General features: G+C 36.9%; 1 protein-coding gene across 41 annotated transcripts in view; it reads left to right on the forward strand.

The window, feature by feature from the left end:
* Positions 1 to 20,039, forward strand: part of ABI2 (abl interactor 2) — a 71,979-nt gene that overhangs the window by 36,165 nt on the left and 15,775 nt on the right. For 4 of the 41 annotated variants that reach the window (XM_074911090.1, XM_074911097.1, XM_074911106.1 and 1 more), the window contains 6 exons: positions 1,798 to 1,974; positions 5,695 to 5,712; positions 12,859 to 12,956; positions 14,934 to 15,058; positions 15,996 to 16,178; positions 18,752 to 18,910. In XM_074911090.1, the coding sequence (XP_074767191.1) occupies positions 1,798 to 1,974; positions 5,695 to 5,712; positions 12,859 to 12,956; positions 14,934 to 15,058; positions 15,996 to 16,178; positions 18,752 to 18,910 (760 nt within the window). Of the gene's footprint in view, positions 1 to 1,785; positions 1,975 to 5,694; positions 5,713 to 10,752; positions 10,761 to 12,858; positions 12,957 to 13,737; positions 13,885 to 14,933; positions 15,059 to 15,681; positions 15,691 to 15,995; positions 16,179 to 18,751; positions 18,911 to 20,039 lie in introns of those variants that run through there. The other 37 variants (XM_074911095.1, XM_074911104.1, XM_074911110.1 and 34 more) reach the window with 20 other exon arrangements.

Consider the following 20,039-nt stretch of genomic DNA (forward strand, 5'->3'; position numbering starts at 1 on the left):
GAACTTTGGCAAAATTGGTTGTGGAGTGGTTTAGTTGTTAAGTAGTCGTACAAATATATGTTTCTGTTAAGCTTGTATAAACCATCAATTTCTGCAGAGTCTGTATATTGGCCAAATCTGGGTGGGTTTTTGTGAGGATGATGGAGGATGTGTCCCAGATAGTTTAACCACCCCTATTGAATTTCAAATGATTGCTCAACAAACTCGAGCTTTCCAAAGAGAGGGTTGCCAACATCTTTTGACCTTGAATAATCTGTGTTTCTGTAGCTTTGTTTTAAGAAATGGCTGTGCAGCTTTAGAAACCTTACAGTTCTAGGCAGGTGGCACTAGAGGTGGCAGAAATGTACGTGACAAAGCTGTGCCTTAATTTTAGCAAAGTTGCAAGGTCTTGAAGACATGTGCCTGGAAAATACTAGGTCATCTTGATAGATAGTAATTTAAGTTTCCATATAATGCCGCTGATATTTATCAAAATTATTCTCTAGAAAGTATGTGAAGAAACAATTTTTGGGGGGGTTGGTTTTTTTTTTTTTGTAATTTTTGTAGTTTTAAAAGTTGTGGTGATTGCAGTACAGGGTCCATTTTGCTTGTTTTGCTATCAGTAGCTCGAATAAAAGGGTACAACAGTGTAACCAACCCCACTGTCCCAATCCTTCCACAAAGAACAGTGAAATTTTTAAAAATGTGTGTTATGAAAATGAGTTTTCATTTGTATGTGTGTCTTAGTTGCTACAGAGCCTGTCTCTTACTATGAAAAGTGTTTCTGGTACCATTTATGATCACTGAAGTGGTAACAAGAAATCCAGTGAATGTTTAGAAACCCTAATGGTGGTGATTCTGCCTGTTTTCTTACTTTTTTTTTTAGCCTGTAGCTAAAATGTTTGTTTACAACTCTGGCAAATTTCCTATAGGGAAAGCTGTTTTGTTTTTAAATGTTGTGAGCCACTCCATGCACCGTGATTTAAGAGATTTTACTTTCCTGGAAGGGATAGATAGACTTTTTGGTAAGTTTTTCCTAGTCTTGTTACCAAACAAGATTCAAGTACATGTTTTTAGGCAATGAATTTTCAGCAGAACTTTGTCTTACTGGAGATTCTCCTGTAGTACTAACTAGTATGTGGAGGGAGGGATTTTCAGTGTTGGTCTTAGGCATTCTCAGTGAAGACACTGGGCTTAACCACTGGCTTCATTGTGGATGAATTAGTATTGAGCACCTTTTAAAATCTAATCGTTGCTTTGTGATGAGCGATTTGTAATGACTGAAATACCTCGTTGATTTTTCTGAGTCAAATTTTATTTTATCATATGACTACCAGTCCTAGTTTAGCAAGCTGTTTTACAGTGTAAGAATACCAGCTTATGGTTTGTTTTTCAGGTCCTAAAAGTTAAGGTTTGGGAAGGTATCCTTACACTTCATCTAGTTGGAGCCTATTTCAAAGCTTAGAGAGCAATTGTAAAATTAAAAATGATAATTGAAGGAACTGTATAAAACAGTGTCAATAAATTAATGGGAACTACTAAGAATGGAAGGGAGAAGGAATTTTGCTGAACTGTAAAGAACAAGAGTAACAGAAGGCCCAAAGAATCTGTAGCTATTACTGTGGGTTTAGAGGCTGCAAGTTCAACAGTAAATTGAACACAGATGATGTAATCAAGTATATGTAGTGATATGTTTAACATAGTATACAGAGATCTTCAAAACGTTGGAACTGGTTCATTTTTTTTATTTTTTTTTTTAATACTGACTCTGTATTCAAATGCATACCACTGTTAGTAAATACACTGCGTCTTTTGTAGACGGTGGACATTCACAAAGAGAAAGTTGCTAGAAGAGAAATTGGTATCTTGACTACAAACAAAAACACCTCAAGAACTCACAAAATCATTGCACCAGCTAACTTGGAGCGACCAGTTCGCTACATCAGGAAACCTATTGATTATACAATTCTAGATGATATTGGACATGGAGTGAAGGTAGGTGATATTGTTAAAACAGCCAAACTGCAAATACATTGTCTTTGTATATTTTCAAAATAACCTGATGTTTTTCATGGTAATATACCAGTTTCTCCTTGCCTGGCCAGTGTGTCAATAAACATAAGAGGGGTTGTGTCCAATCTGCAGTTGCCCCTTCCCATTTTCATGCCCCTGTGTTTTTAAACCTTGCAAGCCCACTGAATGTTATTTCTGAGGATTTTCAGGACTATGGGTCTCACCTTTTAAAACGCTTCTGCATACCTGCTTGTGTGATGCTGCTATTATTGTTTGAATCAGTTGTCAGGGATATACCTGGGGAGTGAAAGGCTAATGACCATCACTTTTCTTCCTGAATCAGAACCACAAAGTATCATCCAGCTGTAATTGCCACTGGTTTACTTTGAAGCTCACCCAAAGAAAGGGTTTGCATAAGAAGTATTATGTACTTCCTTTTCTTCTTTCTGTCAGAGTCAGTTATACACATATCCTGTGATGTGCTTTGTTAAAGAGAGCTCTCTGTAACTTTTGTGCCATATGGGGTTTCGGAATGGGAATACTTCTGCCAAGTTTGAAGCCAGCTGGTTCTCTCTTTTAAGACTAGGAAAAAAGGAGGAATTTCGGGGCAAAGATCACACTGAGACACAACTGGTGGCTGTTGTATGCAAGTGTTAGATCAGCGTGCACAACAGCAGTAATACCGTGTTTGAGACAAGATACGCCTTTTTAAAAGCACATCCTGAATGTAAACACAGTCTTAGCAGGTGTGAGCTCATTGTCAACTTGTGCTGCCAGGAAAACAAATACGGAAATGAGAACACTGACAGTGTTAAAGTTACAGGAGAAGAAAGGTAAAGAACACAAAGCAGTGTCATTTTTACATGACAGACTAACAAATCTGTAAACTCGCTAAGTGGCAGTCAGGTAAGATGCTTCTTCCAGTCGAAGTACACCAGAATTTCTTTTGCTTGACACCTAAATGCATTAGGTTATTTATGTTATTCAGTTTGAACTGTCTGCTTGGATAGCCTTTTAAGTGGCAACTCTTAAAATTCAGATTCTGAACAATCTGATTTAAATAGCTTTCCCAAGCAGTTTTACCCAAGGTCTTCTCAACATCCTGTTCTTTAACAGAAAGTCTGTTTTCCCCATTTCTTACTGAAAGAGTCAACCTCAGTTTGTAACTCTAAACAGATTTTAAAAAGACGAGCGACTCTTTAAGCTTGCTTTGGAAAATGAAACAAAAAACCTCCAACGTTAATAATGACAGTTTTGACCTGGAAATTATTATCAGTCTTGTGTTAAAATCTACTGCCAGTTCTCATAAATTTTGAATTTATGCAGTTCTGGATATGGATGGAGCATATTAACCTGTAGGATTACTGTTGCTAATATTTTAATGATCAGTTTTGTTTTAAAGATATTATTTTAGAACTCACTAAAGAATAGTTTTTAATTTTTCTGCAGCACAGAAAAGCACTTAGCACTGGCTTTAAGCCATTATAATTGGTATCCCATTTACCTCAATGTAGCAGAATCATACTGTGATGCAAGGAATTATGTTCTTCTGAAAGAACATAGTTCATCAAATGGATGATGGCTCAGATGTGTATTTGCATCCATTTGTCATGCTTGTGATATGCTTGAAACATCTTAAAAATGATGTGTACAATGTACTTTATCTAGAAAACGAAAAAGCATTGTGAACTTGTGAAACAGTAAGCAGAGAACTTGAAATGATGCTATCCTTAAGATCCATAGATGTGTTCCAATCAGGTTAATTCTTTGTTCAGCACAAAGAACCACTCTTGCTGATGGGGAGAAAGTGTCCAGTTATGCTTATGAACCTGTTGTTTTTGTTCTGCTTGAGTAACTACAGATTATTTTACTAGATCTCTGGCTGGATAATAAAGACAAAAAAAGAAAAGGGGTAGGAGTTTTTAATTTGCCTATTTATAGCTCTTTATTCCTTGAGCTGTGGCGTTTTTTCCTTCAAATAAGTATTCAGAAGTAGTTACTGCATAAATAGCATTAAAGTTTCAGTTAGCGTCAGGGTTCCTTGGTCTGCATTCTTTGTCCTCTTTCTGCTTTTTCTGGTATAGGGCTTTCTCTCTAGTACTTGGACCCAGAATTATGCATTGTCAGGACAGTCAAAGAGCAAGTGCAAGCACATTCATTGTGATCCCTAAGAAAGATGGCTAACTGGACAGAGAATAATACAGGGAGCATCCTTGGCCAAGAAATCCAGCATGCCATGTTGAGAGAAGTAGTATAGGCACTGGAGCACCTGTTCTTTCCATTTAGAAATTTGAAGCATCAGTGGATACAGTCTTCAGGAGAAAGTGCTCTATGATACAGTTTCTTACTAGGCGAGAGAGAATTTGAGTGTCACTGTATCATTCCAGCAGTCCCTCCTCATTTTCCCTCCCTGAAGCTACAGTGCTGCAAAAATCTAAAAACCTGTTGTCTGAAAGAGACTTGCTTTCACTTTTTTCAACCTTGTTGTGAGTTACAAAGTCTTCCAGTATGTTCTTCCCTCCAAAAACTTCTCTAGTCAAAGAGAATGACCAAAGAAAAAAAAAAACCTCCAAAGGTTTATTCCATTCAGAGTGGTGTGTATTAAGGCACTGTAATTATCAGGCAATGCTGCTCATGAACCCTCTAATGTAACAGGCCACCCTGGCCAGTACCGGGCGACCTGGTTTCCCGCTGTAGCTTTATGAAGCAGAGACTGTTTTGGTTAATAGATCCATGGAACTTCACTCAAAGACAGGAGATTTTCTAGTAAATCAGATCATGTTTCTTTTTTAATACATTAGGGTCTCTTCTAAATGGGTGAAACAGAGTGACATCTTTGGATGCTCCACTGTTGAGATTCTGCATGTTTAATGTTCAGTGTTACAAAAAGCGTAAGAAATGTAATGATACTTTTTATTAGCTGAACTGAAAACAGATTGAATGATATTCAAATGGAAAGACTAGTATTTTTGAAAAAATTATTACGGTGTAAGAAGATACTTGGTGTTGTGCAAGTAAGGTGTAGGACTTAATGACAAAAAGCTAGCACTTAGACTTTAAGATTTTGCTGTTGGTTAATGAAAAATACAGATATGTGGTGCAGTATCCATATGGAGTGCTGTACTTCTTACAGGATGTAATGATTTGCTTTTAATCTTTGTTCAAGAAATGCCCCACGGCATCAAGTTAAGAGTAACTAACAACATTGTCTAGGAAAGAACATATATTGGCTTAATATTCTAGAGGCTTCTGTTTTAGCTAGTTGTAAGTATGCTAACGTGTGTAACAATTTAAATGAGCTCAGGGTATTGATAAGGCTGTTCTTTGACAGCTCAAATAAATTAATCTCTGAAGGTAATCTTACATCTAGATATCATGATCCAATCTGAAAGAAGCGGACTTCTTGTTCGCACTGTAAGAATTTGAGTAAACAGTGTACAAGCATTTGAGCATTAATTTTAAAGTGTTAATCTAAAGGCTTTGTGGTTAATGTATATTCAAAGTTTCAGCTTGAAAATCTTCTGTTCATGACACATTCTGCTTTAATCACTCTTTCTATGATCTACTGATACATTATTTTGTTAATGCTGAATGCTTAACTTTTTTCTTTCTTTTTCCTTTCTCTTCATATCCTGAAGTTCCAACTAACCTTTCAATGCTTTTTTTCCTTACCTCTTTTATTTGCTCCATTTATGCATTAAGTGGTTGCTTAGATTTAAGGTAAGAAACCCCAGGGCTGGATTTCCATTCTTATTCTTCTGAGACTATTACACACGGGGAGATGATTGATATGAATGTTACCGATTTTTTTAAAAACAACACCCCCCTCTCCCTCCTGTGTTTCAGACCTTCTGTTGAATGATTTTATTGCAGAAAAACATTTTGTGATATAAATTGACGTATTCCTGTAAGGAGGCTAACAAAGTTAATTTTAAAAGATTTGTGGCAAAATATCGACTGCCTTCAGCATATCTACCAGATCATTTACCGGGGAGGAATGTTGTGCTAATATTCTGTAGACAAAAACATACAGTAAATAGATAGTAGCTGAATATGAGCCTCCCCCTGTGTAATACTCTTTTTATCCTATATACGGTCTAAGTTGTGATTTGATTTGGATTAATGTTTCAGTGTGAGATTGCTCAGATAATGGGCTCCAAAGGTGTGTGACATTCAAATCTGTATGTTCTTTTTTAAAGTTGCAGTATCCTTAATTTTTTCAGAAACTGCCAGCACTGTGTAAATACTGAGAGGCACTCAGATATGGAAATTTTCACAAATTTGATAGTTGTGTAAAGTATTTCATAACCTTTAACAAAGTGATTTATTTAGTTGAATATTAAATGAATAGTGCATCAAAGAACTCAGACTGAAGTATTCTCAAAGATCTTAGAGGTTTAAATGTTAGTAGCCTTAGTGGCTGCAAAAGTGGCAATAAAACCCATCAAATCAACTAGACAAGCTGTTAAATGAAGTTACAGGATGCTACAGAGCACATTAATTGATAGGTTATAGCCTTTATTGAGTATTGTGATACCATCATCCTTCTGAAGTGCAGCTGGTTTGGGGAAGGAAGGAACAAAAGTTTTCTAGTAGCAGCCACCAAGATGGAACTGTGTTTTAGAACATAGAATACTAATATGTAGTATGAGTATATTAATTAAATGAATTTCCAAGTTGATGTGAAGTATTTTTCATGATGTAACTATTTTCCATGACTGGAAAAAACTAAAAGAAAAGCCTGCACGTTCCTGAAAAGATTACCTGTAAAACCAGCTATTACTGTACATACCCCAAAGATGTCCCTGTGGAATTGGCCAGATAGTACTTTTAGTAAGGTATTTCAGTTATGTAGCACATCTGATCACAGTGAAAAATGTTTAATAAATGAGAGATTTCTTGCATGTCATTTGAAATTTAGTTTTACATAAGCATGTGTGGTACAGTATTTCAAGTCACATAGTGTTTAAATGCTTTTTACTGAGAACTGCAAAATATATCTCCTCCCTGCCTTGCTCTGTCTGCCCGCACAAAAGGGATGCTTCTAGTGCTGAATATGCCTTTTTCTGAGCACAGTTCATATTGGATGATGGTTTTCTTAGTGATCTTAAAAAAAACAATTTGCAAACTCAGGGGTTTTTTTCTGCTCTCTACAGTTGCAGTTATAAACAAGTAATGACTATCCTAAAAAATTTTTTAAATTGTATAATTATAGATTATGTGTCAACTGCTGTATCTGTGCATCATCTGCAGTGGTGATGAGTCTCTTCAGCTTTTCAGAGGAAATTATTTTTTTTTCCATTTACAGGTTTAGAATGAAAATAACATTTTTTTGTTATAATTCAAGTTAAAATATTTATTTACTTTTACTAGAGTGAACCTGATCAGAAATTTGATTTGGGAAATCACAATATATCAGTCAACTTCTTATTGCCAAAACATGAGGTTTGTTTGGTTTTGGTTTGGTTTGTTTTTTTTTAAAAAAAAAAAAGGCAAAAAGCAGCACAGCACCTCTCAGTGGACATAAGTTATTCTTTAAGTCTCACTGTAGTCACTGTGCATGACCCTGAAAGAAGAAAATTAAAAGGCAACTGCTAAATCTAGTTCTATGTGAATAATAATTTTACTCCACTTATGAGATATAGGATATGAAGTGTTTAGCCTGCATTTATTTTTCGTGGCTGCAAAGAATCCTTAGTTTTAGTCAACAGTTACAATACTAAACTGACTGACTGTAGCAGGACTAACTGTGCTTATGTCTGAGTAGCTTAAATTTAAATTTTAAACAGATTTTGAAGAAAATTCCAGTTACAAGTCAGAGGAGTCTCTGTAGCATGTCCTGTCAGCAAATCAATTAAAAACCACATTAAGCTTCTTTCTATTTACCAGACTTGGTTCTTCAATTACTTTCCATAGGTGGATATGGTAAAAACAAGTAAACTCACTCGCTGAAGCTTCGTCTTGTGGTTATTATCCAAACCAGGATTGAAATTGAGACATTTCACTTCCATATCAACTGGTTAATCAACTGAAACACATGGTTTAACTAAAGATGCAGAGTAAGGATTTGAGTGGCTGACCACAGCCTGAAAAGGCATTTACTTTGAGGTACAAATGATGGGCCAAAAATCTGTTCATCCTCTCTGTAGTGTTAACAAGATTAAGCAAGGCATGGAAAGGTAGTTTTCGTTCAGCATGAGGTGGTTTTGCTGGAGTCAGGTATTAAATTGTTCCAGAAGGTTGGGTAGCTGTTTGAAGTTTCTGAATATAATCCATGGAACATCACTGATGGGACACTTTTCATTAACTAGATTTTGGGCAAAAGGTGATTCTTTTGACATCCTGAAAGTTCTAGAAAATTCAGTGTCACCATAAAGCACCACTTAAAAATTTCTGGGCTGAGTCCAACTTTTCCCTTTAGAAAGTAGCTTCTCCTGAGGTTGATTGTGTGGAATATCCAGTATTCAGGATTTTTTGGAAAAAAAAAAAAAAAACCAAAAACAAACAAAAACCCAACCCACTTTGTTTTGGTAATCGTACTGGCAAGGAGATATTCTTCAGAAGAGTAAAAATGTGGATTGAAATCTTTGTGGCAGGTAAGCGCCTTACAGCTACATAAATAAATACACAGTGAGTTGGTGCAAATAGTTTTTGCACGTCTGATGACCAGCTCTTTTATCTGACCAACTATGTGATTCTGTACTTCTTATTCGGTGAATTTTTTTGCTCATGAAAACATTCCCAAGAATTGAATTGAATGAACTGCACTCAGTTTTTAACCAGTTTATTTCACTACAATTTTCTTACACAGTGGAGTGCTAAAGAAGTTCAATCTCTTAAATGTTTATACAAATTAACTATGAAGGAAATTCAGTCATATGTGGCACCATAAGAAATTCATTTAGTCACTGGGATCTATGAAAAACTAGTTGCTAAAAATAGAAATTGGACAAGTAAGTCTTAATTATTCAAAAAACTAAACTTAAAACGATCATTTTCTAGGGACTCCAGTCAGTTCTGTATCATGTCTTGGATGAACATGAGCTGTTACCTTTCTAAAACTGACGCTGTAGCTCAATACAGAAATTACTGGATGAAATATTGTTGTACCCATTTAAAAAGAATGGTCTGTAATGGTCCATTTCTTTACAGTTCATGTTATGGTGTTGGCTGTGCAGCTGGATCTCAGAACATCCTCCAGGATGTGTTACTTAACAAGGATCTGCTTATTTTGTTTATGCAGTTTCTTCCTCAGCAAAACTTCAAAGTGCAACTCCAGTGCTGACAGTTACAGCTTTGGTAGAAGACATTTTTTTCTGTAGCACCGGTGCTTGCTACTTCACGTATAAAAAGCTTCTGCAAAGTATACAGTAAAAAAAAAAAAAGTTTATCCAAGATCTCCCTAGAATTGTTTGGTGTTCCTCTGTGGAATTTCAGTTGGTAATATTTTCTACATTTTTGCTTCCATGGGAAGAGGCAAAAAAGAATTGGAAAAATCCCTGCATGGATTCTGTGTAGACCCTGTGCACTAACTTGTCTGTTCACAGGGTTGTCCATCTTCCTGCTTTTACAACAGTCAGCTGGATTTTTTTTTTTTTTTCCTGAGCTTTGTGTCCAAACCATTATGGCCTCTCTTAATTTTTTTCTTTTCTTAGCACAGTGGGTAGCTATTTTGGCAGTTGTGAGCAAAGGCAGAGATACTCCTTTGTGTTTCTGGTTGCAAGTTCTGTTTTGCCACGCAGTTTCCTAAAAGAATTCGCAAGCTCTTCACTACAAACCAACCACAGATCTGTGGGGTCCTGCAGCCTGCAGTCCACCACACCACCAACAGACAGATGCATTCCTCTGCTTTCATCCTCTAATTAAACCAGTTGTATCTGTATAGTTCAGCCATGTGGAGCTAGGAAATGTCGTCAGAAACAGTGCAACTTCTGGCAAATTCCAACTTACTCCAGAAAATGGATTTTTGAGACTTGACAGCAAATGCAAATGTGGCCTTGAGTTCTAGTGGTTGCTTTGGATTTTAGAAGTTTCTAAGAGGGGTGTGTGTGGGGAAGGATTTGTGTATGGAAACTATCTTCACAACCACATGTGCAAAAGGCAATAGAGTTTTGCAAGAGGGGGGCATTAATGGCTTCTTTTTTTTTTTTTTTTCCTCCTCCTAGTAGAAGTCATCATAGAAGGGGACAGTTAGAAATGCTACAATGAATGTATCTCAACTGAAGTTGCAACTTGTGTAGTTTTAAATTTTCTTCTTTTCTTTTTTAATTCCTCAAGGCAGTCTATAACCTTTTTTAGTGTTTTGCATGGTACTACTTCTGCAGATTTGTCCATTTTGATCAGAACTGTTCAAATAATTTTATATTCTTCATTTCTCTCCCGTGATTGTTTGGCTATAAGTCAAAGGTCAGGTTACTCAGATAGGGTTTAATTTATAGTAGCTGATCTTAAAGCCATCAATCTTGTCAGATTTGAAGACAGCCCTGTAAATGTTCAGTACTTGTTCTTTTAACCCTTAATGATTTCAATGTTGAAAAGTCATTTCAAAGATCCTGAAGACCTTACTGTCAGTGCATTTCCGCATCTTTCAGTTTAGTCCTGCTTAAGGACGACTTCTTTGTGACTAAAGTTCCATGGCTAAAAAAGGATCACCTTTTTTTTGTCCCCGTTTTCTAAAGCTTTCTTTCCATCCTATGTCAAGGATATGTTTGTTCTCAGTGTTAATGAAAGTAACTAGCAGTCACTGGAGTTCTGCGTTAGTCAGGCAAGTATTACTTCCACTTCTTACTGTGTGCTGTGTGATGTCACTGCCACCTCCACCTCTACTGTCCTTTCGTTTCATGTAGCTCTATCCCAGTGGAAACCTAAAATGTCATTTTTGTTCCTGCAATGACTGTATACAAATAGTAAGATTCTTTATGATTAAATATATGGAATTTTATAGTAACTGTAAAGTGATAGCTAGTGGTTACATCATCTGGTCAGAAACAATAATGTAGCCAGTTAAAACACCTAAATGGACTATTCAGGGGCACACAGATTGGTCTGAGTTTGCTGTCCTCTGTCCTCTAAAGATATCCAAAACCCCTTTCCCACGGGGCTTAGTGGGCTGTTTGAAATACAGCAAGCAACAATGCAGCAAGTGTTTAATTATGGTGGAGTTTTTTTGTTTGTTTGTGGCTTTTTTGGACAACTCAAATAGGTAGGTGGGTGAAACAGGTGTCTGTAATGAAAGAGGAAATACAGGAGGTGCTGCAACTTTAAAAAAAAACCCCAACAGATTTTGTGCTATTTCTCAATGTTCCGTGTATAGAATAAAATGTACTTCATTTTACACTTTCCCTCTCCAAGTAGTTGTAGTTCAGTGCTTACCTCATCCCTCTCTTGAATTAACTTTAGATTTCTTTTTGCTTAGAGTTGGCTTAAAGGACTTTATAATGCTGTGCAAAAGAATTTTGTCTTAAACTGACATTACAAAGTACTCTTGCACAACTGAATCCAAACATCTGGTTTTGAATCTGACAAAAAAAACCTTCCAACATTTGGTTTTCTTTTCCTCCCAGCAGATTGAAAACGTGATAGCACGGGGATTATAGAGAGCCAGGGAATCAAGTTTCAGTGAATTAGAATGCTGAATATTACTCTTTACACTGTTCTCAATATTTATCAATTCACAAATTTAAACGTTGCCAGGGTTTTAAGCCAGTTGTTATAGTCAAGTTTTAAAGGAGTAATTTGCCTTTAATGATGTTTGCAAATACTCTTAATGCTTTGATCACTATACCTTTTTTATATGGGAGGTGGGGGCAGTAAGCAAGACAACGTTTTGGAAATAAGAATCACTGTGAAATAGAGCATGACAGGAACAATAGAGAAAGGGATGTAAGCATACTCATTTAGGTTTGTTGAATATCTCTGTGTCTAAGAAATCGTTTGAGCATTCATAAATCAAAGCTGTTTAACAAAGACTCGTAAGAAGACCATGTACTGACTCGTGTAAGAGTGCATGCCTTGAAAGAATTATGCTTGGCTGGCGGTATACAGATAAGCAAAATGCCTACATTGGTAACAATTGTTTATGATTCCTAGATTGATCAGTCAGTCAGGAAGGCAGATGAGTTTTTAAAAAAAGTTAAATTGTTTTACATGGAAGTTACTTCATTAGTATTTTAACGTGAAAGAGGGGGACGGGACAACCTCAGTTATATCACATGCTAAATATTTTTCTTCTCATCCATTTATTTAACAATTCTTAGAGATTTGGTGGGGGGAAAAAAAAGAGTACATATTTGTGTGTTTTTCCATATAGCTTTTTCTCTCTGTTTACATATACATAAATAATATTTACCATAGATATTGCCTTAAAATTTTTTTAAATCATAGTGTGAAAACGTTAAAACAGTAGTGGGTCGTATTTGGAGTTTACTTTGACTTCTCCATATTTGTATGAATTATATTAAATTGTGGACCTTAGTATTTTTAAAGACTATTCAAAAGTAGTTTTGCAAATTTGCCATTCGGTACTGCAACCTGAAATAACTGCCTTTATTTCAAAAGATGACTGGGAGATTTAACCAAGTTAGATACAGTATCTGTATCTGATTTAATGTTTATGTGATTGCCTAAAGGCAAATTCGCTTTTTGTATATACCGTTTTTAAAAACCCTATGTAAAAAAAGAGTCCTTTGAGCGCAACTCTTGACTTCTAGCAGAGTGGAAATTGCATATAGAATGCATGGCCTCTCAGTTTTTTTGTTTGTTTAAACCTTCCCCTACTTAGAGTTAATTGCTAAAGGCATCTTGGTGTCTCTCCCCCTAGAAGCTGAGCTTAGTGAAGGCTGTTTTTCTCCCCGTTCTTTCATGCAGGTCAGCACACAGAATATGAAGATGGGTGGGCTGCCTCGTACAACACCACCCACCCAGAAACCACCAAGTCCACCAATGTCGGGTAAAGGAACTATTGGGTAAGTGCAGTTACCAAATGTGCAAAACGTCTGTGGTGAACAGAAGGGAAAAAAAGGGAAGAGTCTTAATTTTTTTATATTGTGGCTGGGGGTTTTTTGTTTGTTTGGTTGGTTTTGTTCTAGCCGTTCACAAAGGTTAAGAGGAGTTATATCCGCATCCTCTTGTACTGATCACGTCTTATATATCAGTTAGCACATTTCTGCCAGGAGACAGTGGGCCTCATCAGCCTTTCCCAACAGGAAGCTTTTTATCATTGTAGAAGACTTTTATCATGTATTATAACTTCATGCTTTAGAGTAAAAAGTCATTAACTGTGTGGCTTTGACAGATGGTGCTAAACAACTGGAACATTAGTATGTGGCACTGTTCATTAATTATTTGTGCAGGGTGTGATAAAGGTACTTTCCTCTTACGTCTATGAACTTCACTTTGATTTTAGGATAATGTGTTATAACTGGAATGAATGCTGTTTGTTGGTATGTGATTATGTATATTCATACAGACCATGGTGCTTTATTTTAAAACAAGATATGGATTACTTTTAAAACGAGTGGGATGTGTGACACAAGAGGTTTTCAATAGGAAGATTGAAGAACATGAAGAACATCCTTAATTGTTTTTTCCCATCCTACAAAGTAGATGCTGCAAACTTATAGAAAAACATGGGGTTTTTAGCTCCCATTACAGATTAGTACGTAGCTATCTTTTAAAGAACGAGAAGTCTTTGGTTTTGTCTGTATTATCTTTATTTGCTTCTGAAATTTGCTTGTCCTTGTGTAGGCGTCACTCTCCCTATCGTACATTGGAGCCAGTACGTCCTCCGGTGGTACCAAATGACTACGTGCCTAGCCCAACACGCAATATGGCTCCCTCACAACAGAGCCCTGTTAGAACAGCTTCTGTGAACCAGAGGAATCGCACATACAGGTATTCAGTGTAGTCCTGTACAAAGTGTGGTTAGTACTGTAGAAGCATATGGACAAAAAACGCTATGAAAAATATCCAGATCCATCTGCACCTCTAGAGTGAAGCTTGCTAATTCATGATACGGACTGGGAACAAAATTTGGCATGACAAGAATGTACTTTAATAAAACCAGAATGGTGAATCATGTTAAGATTGTTCACTTAATCCCTTAGTCACCTTAATTTTAGTGCTATCACTTAGTTACAATATTTAATTAATTACTAAAAATGTGAAGTCTTTCAATTAGGTAATTAGTGATTTTATGAAATGCTTACAAAACTGGAGAAAGACTGTATACAGCTTGACTTCTACATGTTGAAGGACCGCATAGAATGCTTATAGTTCACATTTTTGTTTGAACAGTCTTTGATATTTATGGATTGAGTAGCTGAAGAAGAACATTATATTTTGAGGATACTGATAACTTCAAACACAGGATAAACCTGAACTGAATTACAAAAGGTTCTGCAGAAGGCTAGCCTTTTTCTCTAGTATAATAAGAGTTTCATGATGTAACAGGTCTAAATACTTCCCTTGAAATCTTCACTTTTTAAACATCATAAGTACCTGAGGATGGCTAAACAGGTGAACTTTAAAAGTCAGATTTTCTTATATTTTACTTTACTATCTTACAATTTCCAGATTTCAGTAGTCTCATATGAAAGCATATAAATCAAGAGTCTAAACAGTCTTTGTGTTTTCTAAGTTATAGGAAAAAGTTCTGTATTTGCTCAGTAGAGGTTTAACAATATTGGAATGATGTGCTTTGGAACAAGAGTCTGGAAGTGTTTCATTTTTGGGCAAGTTTGCTAACTGGACTAACTGAAAAACCTCTTGTGTTGTAGTCAAAGTGAAGAGTTTTAGGAAATCTAAGCTTTTTATGTAAGTTTCTATCATCCTTGTTTCTTTTCTCTTATTCCCTGTTACTTCTCTGAATTGGTAGGGTGTTAACCTGTTTCAGCATGCACAGCAGCATAATTCATACCCTGGGTTATTGTGGTTTCTTACAGCAGCAGTGGGAGTAGTGGAGGAAGCCACCCAAGTAGTCGGAGCAGCAGTCGAGAGAACAGTGGAAGTGGAAGTGTGGGTGTTCCTATTGCTGTTCCCACACCATCTCCTCCCAGTGTCTATCCAGGTGAATGGAAACTTGCTGTTCCTTTCTGACTCAGCATTTACCTTTAACATTTGCGAGTGTCCTAAACTCCAAGAGAAGTCTTGAAGTTTTTTATCCAGAAACTTGCAAGCCTTGAAAAATGCTTGCTATTGATAGTGTGAGTTTGAATCTTCTGGCTTGTCTGATGTGCTCTTTTATATACTAATTTGTCTACTAGAATTTTTTGCCTGGCTGCCTGCATGTGACTATGTAGGACACAACACCTTTTTCAGTGGGCTGGGGGAAATATCTCCCTTGTCCTTTTGAGAAAATAATTATTTTTTTGTTGGCTATTCATGCAGATACATAGAGGCATGTTTTTAGAAAATTAGATGAAATGAGAGGCAGACACACAGTAAATGTTTAGTACGTTAATGCAAGCCTAACAGTGTTGTCATAAAAAAGCACTTGTTCAATGTAATCGCCCCAGTCTTTCCAGAAATAGGAAGTGATATATTAGTACTCCTTTCTCCTTGGCTCAGCCCTTTCAGTGAAGAAGAGTGTATAGCTGGCTTGCAGTGTGATCTGAAATACACAACGCTTCTGAACCAAAGAACTGGAAATTTTTGGTTTTCCTCTTCTATATTTTCTGATTTGTACAAAAGCGAAAGGCAGCCATGCTACAGATCAAAGCATAGCAACAAGGTGTAAAGACATCTTTCAAAAGTAATGGCTTTCAGTGAAGAGTTCTGGGTTGTTCCCTCGAGACTTGGAAAGAAGTAGTGGATTTGCTTGACCCTCATTTACTGTCTACATAGGAACGAGCCTTTCTTTAACAGCTCCATTTTTCTCTCATCTCCTCGTGCATTCTAAAATACTGTACATCTAATAAATAGCTAACACTGAATAGTCGAAGGCTTTCTCTAATCCTTGCTAACATCTCCTGATTAACTCCACCTCTTCCTCCTCTCTTACTTAGCCCCTGCTGGCTCGGCTGGCACCTCTCCCCTTCCTGCTACCTCTGCTCCTGCCCCCACTCCTCCTGCTCCTGCCCCTTCCTCCGCTGCCCCAGACGCTGCTGCTGCTGCTGCAGGAGCTCAGCCCCTTGCTGATGGCTTCACCTCTCCAACTCCCCCTGCTGTTTCTTCCACACCCTCTGCAGGTGAGTGTCTGCTCCAGTGGGTGGGCAGATGAACCCAGGTGTGACCGCCAGCCCAGGCTTTTCAAAGTTACTTCAGAAGCAGTGATTTTTTTTGTTTTGTTTTAAATGTAACTAGGAAGTATCTGCTAGTACCCATCTATAAGATAATGGTTATAGTAAATAATTCAAGGTGTGCTAGTTTTATAAACAGCAATCATTTAATTTTAGAATTTTATTATTTTTGCATTTATATAGTTAATTATTACATTATCATTTGAGTGTGGTTTGGATACTAAGCATCTCAAAGAATAATTTTGTTTGGGGCTACCAGAACTGATAGTTCTGTGTCTGATTATTCTCTTTTGATAATGGCATTAAAAAAAGGGCATCAAGCAAAATGTAATTTATATGACTTGTCTCTTCAGTGCTTTCAAATGACAAGTCTCCTTTCAATAAAATGATTAAAAAGGGCGATTGTTTTGATGTTCACTGTCAGGGAAAACAGAAGTTTTTATTATGCAGAATAGTGCTAAAGCATTTTGTTTTAATCGGTGCTACTTACGGTATATATTTGCACTTCATTTTTTTTTTAATGCTTATGAAATCACCTTACATTTTTCATTTTCTCTTATGCTGAAGTTGCAGCATATAGTACTTACTAACCATAACCATAACACTGTTCTGTGTCAGCTTTTGATGGGCAGTTACACCTGCATTGTAAAGATCTTCAGACAGCCAAATTCATATATAGCTACCTGCACGTTTTGTTATTTTTCATTATAGTGGAGGCTGATCACAACGGTGTGAATTGGCTTGTGTGTTTAGTAGCGTTGGTCTCTCTTAATAAGAATTTCACCAAGTACCAGAACCATTCTTGATCATATTTAATTTAAGGTGCTGTAACTCATATAAATTAGAAAATACTTACACTAGAATCTGTGACTATGACTAGAAGCTTCCAAACTGTGATGAGTTTTGGTATCAGGTGGTGATCCTGATGTCTGAACTACTTTCATGTTTAGAAGATGGGCAGTGGGGCCCAATGGGGCCTCAATCAGTTTTCCATTTTTGATGTACTGTTCAGTATCCCAGTTCCGAAGCCATATTGCTCCTGTATTTTTGACATGTCAAAATCAAGCAGAGATTAATTTTGAATGGCTATAAATTCACATTCACAATTCCATAAGAGAAATTTCAGATAGATTACTATTTTTAAGATCTTTTGTTTCCCTGTGCTGTTAGTGAGGTTACGTGCATGCGTTCTCTGAAGTAAAGTATTTGAAGAGACTGGATAGTTTACCATTTATGAGGTTGAAGTTTTTGGTCCTTAAGGATCTCTTATCCCTGTTTCATCCCCCCTCCTTTCTCTCCATTCGCCACCAATTGCTACCAGTGCACTAACAGGGAGACAGATTGAAAAGATGCATTGGAAAAAATATGAAAAAGCCTATATGCTAGGTGGATTGCTTCTTAACTGTTTTTCTTCCTCATCTGTAAAAAGTTTATTTTTTGAGATGTACAAAGTGGGAGGAATGTGAATTTTTAGTTCATGCATTTGCTCTTAGAAACAAATAACAGAGCGAGCAACTTGCATTGTATTTACTGACCTAGTGCGAAGTTTTGCAAAGCAATCAAAACATAGTGGGGGACAATGCAGGTTTTTAAAAAATTGCACATTCATTTGTTCTGTTTCGCTATTTACTCCTCTGCATGCATGTCTCCAACCAGAGTGACTGTCCCTTCTTCCCTTGTTTTCTTTCAAACTCTGAAATTTACCTTGAGCACAAATGGTGGAGGCAGAATAGTTAGAGAGGGTAATAACCCATGTGGGTATAATAAATCCACTTTACTGTTATATACAGTGTATAAGCCAGAGAACTTTCTGTGAGCACAAAAGATAGCTTAATGGTCTAGATTCATTTATTGCTTGCTTAGTTTCAGGATCAATTGCTTTGATACGGGAAGTGATTAAAATGGAGAGCAAGTTTTTAAGGAGTTGTATCAATTGACAGGTCTTTGAGTATGACTTTATTTATTCATCCTTCAAACAGTTTCTAACATTCTGTTCTCCCCAGATGAGTCTCTGCCTGTTTCCTGAACAGCACTAAAATAGTGTAATATTTTTCAGCTGTAGCAAGTAACAGCTTTGAGTCTCTGAAGTAGCATACAGATAGTTTTTATCTGTATGTTGCTTAATTGCTGGACTGTGAAGTGTTATTTTTTTGCAGGCTTATAAATAACTATATTTGTAAGAAGTTATTATAATACATTATATAAAATGGATAACTAGGAATTATTTTCTTTTGTTTTGAAGCTTTGTAGCTTAGACACCTTTGTATTTTCATACCGGCTTTTGTGAGCAGTGCTGAGTACAGGCAGTTGGGAGAGTTGTTTTTTCTGTTGCTATTTAAGCATCTAATGTCCTGCCAGTCTGGCAGCTGAACTGGCTGACTGCTCCTAAGATACAGACTGTCGTAAAAAAACCAAAAACCTTAAAAACAAAAACCTTTTCAAGCCTTTGGAGCTTCAGTGCAGATATAAAAAAGGCAAGCATCATTCTTCTCTTTGCTGATATATTTCTCTTTCTAACCTAGGTCACCCAGTTCAGTTCTACAGCATGAACAGACCTGCATCTCGACACACCCCCCCAACAATAGGGGGATCTTTGCCATATCGGCGTCCTCCTTCAATCACATCACAGACAAGCCTTCAGAACCAGATGAATGGAGGACCGTTCTACAACCAGAACCCAGGTAGGAAGGTTTTTCTGCTCTGTTGAATTCAACAGAGTGGTGAATGGAGTGGCCTTCAGATCTCTGAAATCTTACGTTCTGTCTCCACTGCAGATCTAGCAGTTAGTCTCAGGTAACTTCCAGTATGCTGTTGGTAGCCATGCCAAAGCTGCAGTCCAAGTACGGAGTGTTCAGTTTCCATTACGGCAAGCAGCTTAAAATGATACTGGCTTTGTTGCCAAATAAATTACTTTTGATCTTACAGTCACTGTTAGACAAATTTTAGTCGTTTACTACACCATGTGTCATGTATCTGCTCTGGTGTGAGATGGGTATTTGATTTTGCACCAGAACATTGAGTTTTCATAAATCAGTCTTTATCTTGTATGCTTTTTCTTTCTTATTAATGGACAGTTCAAGAAATTGTACTTGTTATACAAGGGTCAGCATTAGACACCTTAGAGACATGGGTGGTGTTTGGTATGGGATGCAAGGGAGCTGTGTCACCTGCTAAGTCCATAGTTGATGTTATTTTAATGGACAACCTGTCTTAAAAAGCAGGATGAGGTATTAACGAGTGGTGTGTTCTGTGTGTCAGGCTTTTTATCTAGGGAGTCCTTTTCCTGGTGCTTCTGATGCAACATGAAGGTTTAGATAGCAAAAGGGGAGACTTTTTTTTTTTTTTTGACAAAGCTACAGAAAGATGCAGGGGACATACTGAAGGTTCCTTGTGAGGAAATGCCCTATTACCAGAAAGATTGAATGTTGACGCAAGTAATACAGTGCATTTGTGTTTTATGGTTGTGGTGGTCGTAGGTTTTGGTGTGTTTTGTGTTGTTTTGGGGTTGTTTTTGTTTTGTTTTTTAAAATCACTGAACTTGGAATTAGGTTAGATGCAGCAGTCTGCATTTAAGGGATTTGATCAGGTTCAAATATTGCTTGTGAGCTACCCTGCAAAGAGAAGTGTGTGCTTAACTTGAGAAGGAAATTATGGTTCTGCTGAGGACAGGGGGGTGGAGGAGGTTATATGACTAAGTTGTAGCCCAGTTGCCTGAAATATGTGGTATTTGTTAAGCACATTATGTGCATGCTGAGGGGGAATAGGCAAGAAGGAAATAAAAATAGCAATAAAAGAAACCTTTCAGGATTA

The sequence above is a fragment of the Athene noctua genome, chromosome 7 (genome assembly GCF_965140245.1).
Source record: "Athene noctua chromosome 7, bAthNoc1.hap1.1, whole genome shotgun sequence".
Classification (NCBI taxonomy): domain Eukaryota; kingdom Metazoa; phylum Chordata; class Aves; order Strigiformes; family Strigidae; genus Athene; species Athene noctua.